Source organism: Strongylocentrotus purpuratus, unplaced genomic scaffold (genome assembly GCF_000002235.5).
Source record: "Strongylocentrotus purpuratus isolate Spur 01 unplaced genomic scaffold, Spur_5.0 spur5_scaffold_11, whole genome shotgun sequence".
Lineage (NCBI taxonomy): Eukaryota > Metazoa > Echinodermata > Echinoidea > Camarodonta > Strongylocentrotidae > Strongylocentrotus > Strongylocentrotus purpuratus.
The window spans coordinates 947705-955289 of NW_022145596.1; the positions used below are offsets into that span (position 1 = coordinate 947705).

The 7585-nt window shown below is 35.4% G+C and overlaps 1 protein-coding gene across 1 annotated transcript in view; it reads left to right on the top strand.

Moving 5' to 3' along the window:
• LOC579326 (cyclic nucleotide-gated cation channel alpha-3) overlaps positions 1-6839 on the top strand; it is a 36672-nt gene extending 29833 nt beyond the window's left edge. Inside the window, exons 3-4 of the mRNA XM_779446.5 lie at positions 3885-4111; positions 5170-6839. Coding sequence (XP_784539.3) covers positions 3885-4111; positions 5170-6635 — 1693 coding nt within the window. The 3' untranslated portion in view covers positions 6636-6839. The remainder of the gene's footprint in view (positions 1-3884; positions 4112-5169) is intronic.
• Positions 6840-7585: the final 746 nt, after the last annotated feature.

Consider the following 7585-nt stretch of genomic DNA (forward strand, 5'->3'; position numbering starts at 1 on the left):
CGCCGGTTCGTCTGTTACTGTTAGAATACTCATTTCATTTGCCCGTGCCTGTCACTGTGTGCTTAATTTGCTAAGAATATTATGTTGCCTTCAGTGCTTTTTTTAACATAACATTAAAGACTGACATTGGATCGAAATACATGTTTCCATGAAAGTATAGATTGTTACCACTATAAAAACACGATTGATAAACATTATGCTAGTATACACACTCACACTTTTTTTTCACACCTTTGGCTCGCTCACCTACACACACACCCACACGCGCGCGCACACGCGCAAACACATACATAATAAAAAAAAATACGAAGTTAGTGAACGACCATAATCATGAGGTTTTCTTCAGAGTTTAGCCTTCACTGCAACACCGGATGAAATCGAAATAAACTTTGACCCAAAAGAAAAAAAGAAAAAAGTGTCTGCATTTATCAAGCGAGGAATAAGGACGAGGAAGAAAATGTCCGCTGATAGAAAAACACATCACTAAGATACTGTATACTTATCGAAAGGAAGAGTTGCTCTTCTGTTGAGTATAGATTACATGGGTGTGTCATGCTGTAAGTGCAAGTTACACGGAAATCGTGTAAATGCAAAGAAACGGAGACAATCAGCCTGAGCTGTAGCTTTCTGTACGTACACGGGTTCGTATTTATTGTTATGCGACGCGAAAAGAACATTATATTGGATAGCTAATAGCGTGTGTTTACTCTTACTTACACGTATTCCTCAGGCTGTTTGAGATTCATTTAGAAAATGTCAAAATATGAAATGCCATCCGAGGTAATTGCTCGTAAATATAGAGTGATTTGTTATTACATAAATTATATTTATGTGCACGTCATACATGTCATACAGTAGGACGGCTATAAATTAGATTATGATTTATATCCAGTTTACAATATTCATTTAATTTTGAAAAAAATATGTAATTAAAAAAAAAAAACCTTTAATATGAGCTTGTCAAGGTATCGTTATAAAGTATACTAAATGTTAACAATATCTAGATTTCAGGCCGATGGAAATTTAGGTCACACATGAACGAAAACATAATGATGCTATTAGAGAAAGAGTTTTGAGGGCTATATCTTATATCTCCAAATCATCAATATCATTTTTTCTTTCTTATTCTGTTCAAACTTCAAGAGGAAGATAATGAGAGGGAGTAAGAGGAAGAGAGACAGATAGAGAGGGAGAGAGTGAGAGAGAGAGAGAGAGAGAGGGAGAGAAAGAGAGAGAGAGAGAGGGAGAGGGAAGGGGAGAGAGAAAGAGAGAGAGCAAGAAGGAGTAAGAGTGAGGGGATGGGCTTGCAGACTGGAATGAAAGGGAGAGCACGCTCGTTTGTAACCTGATTATGATACTCTGTATCCATGGCAACAAAAATGAAATAACAATTTACACGAATATAAAGCTGGAGTATGTAGCATTAGTCATATCGTTATAGTGTATACTTTTTGCATACGTACACGTTCGCTTTACATGCGTGAATTCATGGGAGTTTTATTTATTTGTTATTACCAGTGACATTTATTAAGATATTTCATTAAACTCCTCAATCCTACGAAGGATTCAGCACCTGTGTAAGCTGTTTAGCCCGTATACTCTACAGTCAAATCGAATTAGTATGAGTATGATCCGGTGAAGCAGCTCCAATGAATAAACAATTAGGGATGGAGTGTACTTACCAGTCTTGAACTAAGATTAGGATTAATCCAAGACGAAAAAGGAGTGATCTTAAGTCACTAAATACTCGTCTTGTGGAGATGTGTATTCAAATTATTATTATTCTTAAAATTATTATTATTATTATTACTATTATTATTATTATTATTATTATTATTATTATTATTATTATTATTATATTATTATTATTATATTATTATTATTATTATTATTATTATTATTATTATTATATTATTATTATTATTATTATTATTATTATATTATTATTATCATTATTATTTACTTCAATACGGCCTCGCTATACTAGTGCTTGTTATGGGCATTGTGTGGTCTTCAAGAAGCTCGTTATCAACACGTGATTTTTCGCAAAGCCCTCAGACCTTTTTCTTAGATTCTTTAATTCTAATTGATAAATACCACGATTGTAACGACACAAAGCTGTCGTTAAGTTTCTCTAAAAGCCCCCACTGTACCATAGCTAATTGCTCCCTCTATATATAAAACAATGCCTAATCGGTGCCTGTTGGTCCCCCATGATCCTCTTTTACTTACGTTAATTGAAAGCTCAGTTGATGAGATAGCCACCTGTCAGTGACCTCGCTGGGTGGTCTAATCCCTCCTGGCCCAACTAGTACAGACGAGCTTTAAAGTGGAATACGGGAGGTGTAATATTGGTATAGCCATTTGTGTTTGTCCCATTTTTTCCTCAATATTCTTGTTTTGGATGACATTTTTAAAATTGAAGTTAATTATTTTTTATATCATAATATCCGTCTTATCGCGAAGTCTCTAAAGAAAAGTTAAGTTCGAGTCATAAAATTAAATGGTGGGAAAACCCGTTTCAATTCAATCAAGAAATGCTGATTATGTAGTAAATATGAAGTGGTGTACTGTAAGGTTTTTGGGTTCATCACTTGGTCTTGCTACAAGACAAATGCACTGTACACAGATATATACGTATATGGGTCTACACAAAATATTATGTGACATGAAAATGTTGGTCCAAATATTTGTTCACATCATATTTTAAATATGAGGGTATTTGAAGAGTAATCCTTTTCAGAGGACATTTTTACTATGATTGTCATCCAAACTGACATAAAAGTAATGGAAAGGCTCAGCAAAATAATCTTCACCAGAACTCAACGTTCTCGTTAAGTGTTTAAAAAACATCCAATTTATTGTGATTGTCAATTATTCATCTCCAAATGATTGAAATGCGGTTGACTTGCACACTCAGATCAATGTAAATTGCCAATACCTGCATGCAAATCGTAAGCATCTTGTATACTGAGCAGTATCATAAACATTCTGAAGTACCGTATTTTAAATATAAGCATCATACTTTCCCGGGTCATGTCTCACATCAATATTTTTTATTTTATGTGTGAAAGAAATTTTAAAAATACTGCATATTTTGTTTAAATTTGTATAGTGGAATGATATCTATACAGTGTATTTGCATGTAAACGGTATAGATGTGTAAATTGTGAGCAAAGCTAAGTCTCTTGGAAAGTTGAATTTGAATATCATGGCATGCTTTGATGTATGATAATGCCTGACAATATTCGTTTTTATTACCCCCCCTCCCCCCCCCCCCCCCCGTTCCATTAGAATCAACGCTCATGTTGGAAACAGTCACTTATTAGTGGATGACACAATACCTGATATATGCAGTGAAGATAATGATATTTTAGTATATAGCACATTACGCGATTTTTTTCAATGCGCTTTACTATGTTTACAGTGTTATTTATTGATATTACCCACTGGTCACTTTTTTCAAACCTGCACACAAGTTTGAACTTGACTGGAAATGAAAAGGTCCTTGGTTCAAGCCCCGGCAGCGCACTTATCTCATGTTATTATACACCACTGATCAGTTTATCTACACTACTCCTCTCCGTCAAGGCGCTAAATGGGTAACCGGTAGGATGCAAAGGTCATTGAAATTGGCACGCTCCCCAGGGAGTGGAGAATGTGCACCGTAATGTACAGAAAATTGAGTCCAGTGACCATAGTGATCAGGTAAACACTGCAAGCGGATGTTACTCTTGTACAACGCTAAAATAAGAACGGGAATTAATTATTATTGATGTTAATATTGTGTGCACCATCTCCATGGAGTCTCCCTGTCGTTCTGCACCATCCACACGTTAGATATGCCTTGCTAACATTGCTCATTATATATTATTTTATTTCAGAAACTCCCAGCGCAAGAAACCCAAGATAATCGTTTTTGATCGTTCATCGGGGACCTATTCATCCTGGCTGTTCATCATCACTGTGGCAGTCCTATACAATTTGTACCTCATCATAGCTCGGGCATCTTTTGTTCAGCTCCAGACGAACTATCGAAATATTTGGTTTGCTCTGGATTACATCTGTGATTTCATTTACATCCTAGATATCTGCGTGCAGTTCAGAACAGGTAAAATATATGACGAAAAATACATTCTCACACAATCATACCACAAACCTTTATATTCTTCCATAATCTTACGAAATAAATATAATATTTTCTCACACAATCATACCACAAATCTATATTCTCCCGTAATCTTACGAAATAAATATAATATTTTCTTACATAATTATACGAGACGCTGCCCACAAGCATTTCGCATCAGAGGATATTCCATAATTTTATATGATTTTACTGCTCATATAATTTTGCCGTATGATCTCATTTACTATGTTTTAAAATGGACAATCGGTGAAATTGTATAGAATTGATTTGAGTTGAAAATAAATAATGAAGTTTCAAAACGTAAAATACTACAAATACATTACATCTGCTGTGTTTTGGATAACAACAAGAATAGGCTATTTGTGTTTATTAAAACAACATGAACATTAATTGAGCAAGACAAATCACCACGTGCACTGCTAAGAATATGTGCACAAATGTGTTTTTAGTGTTTTTTGTGAATAAGAATTCCGCCAAGTTTTCACTAGTCTGTTTATACGGGTTGTCTAAAAATTGAACCAAATATTAATGACTATGTTACCAAGTATATGCTACCAAGTATGAATAAACACCAAAACTGTGTAATTTTCCTTCATCTTTGGTCTGACATAAGTTCTACTATAGGGCTATTAACTTTCAGATATACATTTCAGTTCATATATTTCTTTATTCGCTTTGAATTAAAAAGCACGTATAATAAAATTCAAGGTTAAAAAATTGAAGTTAATATGAAATACAAAAGATTCACATAAACAAACAGAGTTAAATTATAATGCAGATATGCAATAACTTAAATAAGATACTAAAATCAGATATGGCATTGGTAACGCATGGGACAAAACAGCATGGATTTACACGTCAGAAATCGACCTAATTCATACTTTTTCATTCAATGTTAATTCACACTACATAATGAACATACAATGAAAACCAGGTATGTACTTAATAATTCTTGATTCATATATCATTTCACCTAAAATGAATATTTTTTTCAAAGTGAGTTTTCTTTGATCTTGCAGGTTATTTGGAGCAGGGTTTGTTGGTGGTGGATTCAACGAAACTGAGAATAAACTACATGCGAGCCCGTAAAGTGACCTTCTACCTAGATGTACTATCCATGCTCCCTCTTGATTTCCTCTACTTCAAAATCACCACAGTCTATGCCATTGTCAGGCTACCCAGACTATTAAGGTTTCATAGAGCATTAGAGTTCTTCGAACGTACAGAGACCATCACCAACTACCCCAACATCGTCCGCGTCGTCAACCTCATCATCTACATCATCGTCATCATCCATTGGAATGCTTGTATCTACTTCTCAATATCCAAAGAAATTGGACTGGGCGAGGATGAATGGGTTTATGATAATAAATTTATGATGGAGTTACCAAACGGAACAAAGATATCTACTGATTCACTAACCAGAAGGTATATCTACAGTCTGTATTGGTCAACATTAACACTGACTACCATTGGAGAGACACCGAAACCAGTGACGAACGCAGAGCATCTTTTCGTTGTAATTGATTTCCTTGTTGGGGTGCTTATCTTCGCCACCATTGTCGGTAATGTAGGCTCTATGATAAGCCACATGAATGCGAGTAAAGCAGACTTTCAGAACCGTATTGATGGTGTGAAGCACTACATGAGCCTGCGTAAGGTCAGCAAAGAACTCGAACAAAGAATCATCAAATGGTTTGACTATATATGGTCCAATAAAAAGACCCTCGACGAAGAAGCAATACTCAACACTTTACCCGAGAAACTGCGGGCTGAAATTGCAATCCACGTTCACATGGACACTTTAAGACGAGTTACAATCTTTTCTGATTGCGAACCAGGACTGCTGGTGGAACTGGTCCTGAAACTGAAACCTCAGGTGTTTAGTCCGGGAGATTTCGTTTGTCGGAAGGGTGACATCGGACGAGAGATGTACATCGTGAAGCAGGGTAAACTTCAGGTGGTCGGTGAGGATGGTAAGACTGTTTATGCTACTTTAAGTGACGGCAGTTACTTCGGTGAGATCAGCATTCTTAACGTACCTGGTAGCTTATCAGGTAACCGTCGAACTGCCAACGTACGAAGTGTTGGCTATTCGGACGTGTTCTGTCTATCAAAGGACGATCTTCTAGATGCCCTCAAGGAGTATCCTGAAGCGAGGGTTATTCTAGAGGAGAGAGGGCGTACTATCTTAATGAAAGATGGTTTGATCGATGAGGAAGCCGCTAAGCGAGGTGGACGCACCGCAGAGCAAGTCGAACAGCTTGAGAAACTGGATCGCTTGGATGGGAATTTGAACCATTTGCAAACTCGCTTCTCACGCCTTCTGCAGGAGTATAGCAATTCTCAGATGAAACTGAAACAGAGATTGACGAGGTTGGAGAAGAAGATGAAATCAGTGAGAAGCTCTCAGTCAAACAATGAAGCGACACCAAGGTCTGGTCTGGACACTGAAATAGACACGAACAGAGGTTACGTGTCATGATGCTGTCACACCAGTCAACAAGACAATTTAATTCTAGCATTAAGCGTTAAATTATGCTTTCAATAAATACTGGAATAGTTTTGAAACCAATGACAAGAATGAATATTCGGTTGGATAATAATGCATCATATCCCGTCATGTATTGGTTTCATATTTTGTTTTGCATGGAGTATATGCAGAAAATAATCAAACAAGTATATGTTTTCATTTTAAACAATTTTTACTCCTTTTGGGCTTGTTTATTTTATTTGTAATACAATAAAATGCAGTGATGCAAATGTATATATATTTGAAATCATAAAAAGGATTTGAATATTTTTCTAGTAAAGATGCCACTGAACATTCTAGTACTAGTGCCAATGAAAATAATATCAGTTTCTTATTTAGAGATCAGTTTCGCCTCTCGGTGGCTCTGAAAGCGTTTTATTATTACCACAAGGTTATGCGGGATTGAACACACTCCTGTCGTTTGTTCGTCGCAGATGGAAATATTCTCTTTCTATATACTTCTACATGTTTCTATAGAACAAAAATATGAATAATTGATCAAAACCTTTTTGATATGCATTTATGAACAACAATCAAATTTGTGGTAGTTTTTAGAAGCAGACAAATTTCGTATATAGTCGAACAAATATCGTTAAGCAGTATATCTGAGGCTTTGACATACAGTTTCAACAAATTTTTGTCATGATCTATTTTCTTACAATGAACAAAAGTATACAATGAACAAAAATATACAATGAACAAAAATATACAATGAACAAAAGTATATGAAGTAGAACAAACATGTAACTTTTGTACATTTCATATTGCTATTTTATGATGTGAAAGAAATTGTGACAAAATTGCAAGTTAAACTTTGAATCACTTTTTAACTATTCTAATGCTTATCTAAACGCGCTTACTGTGTTCTGTCATATGTGTTACTTTACTCATTCAATACAAAA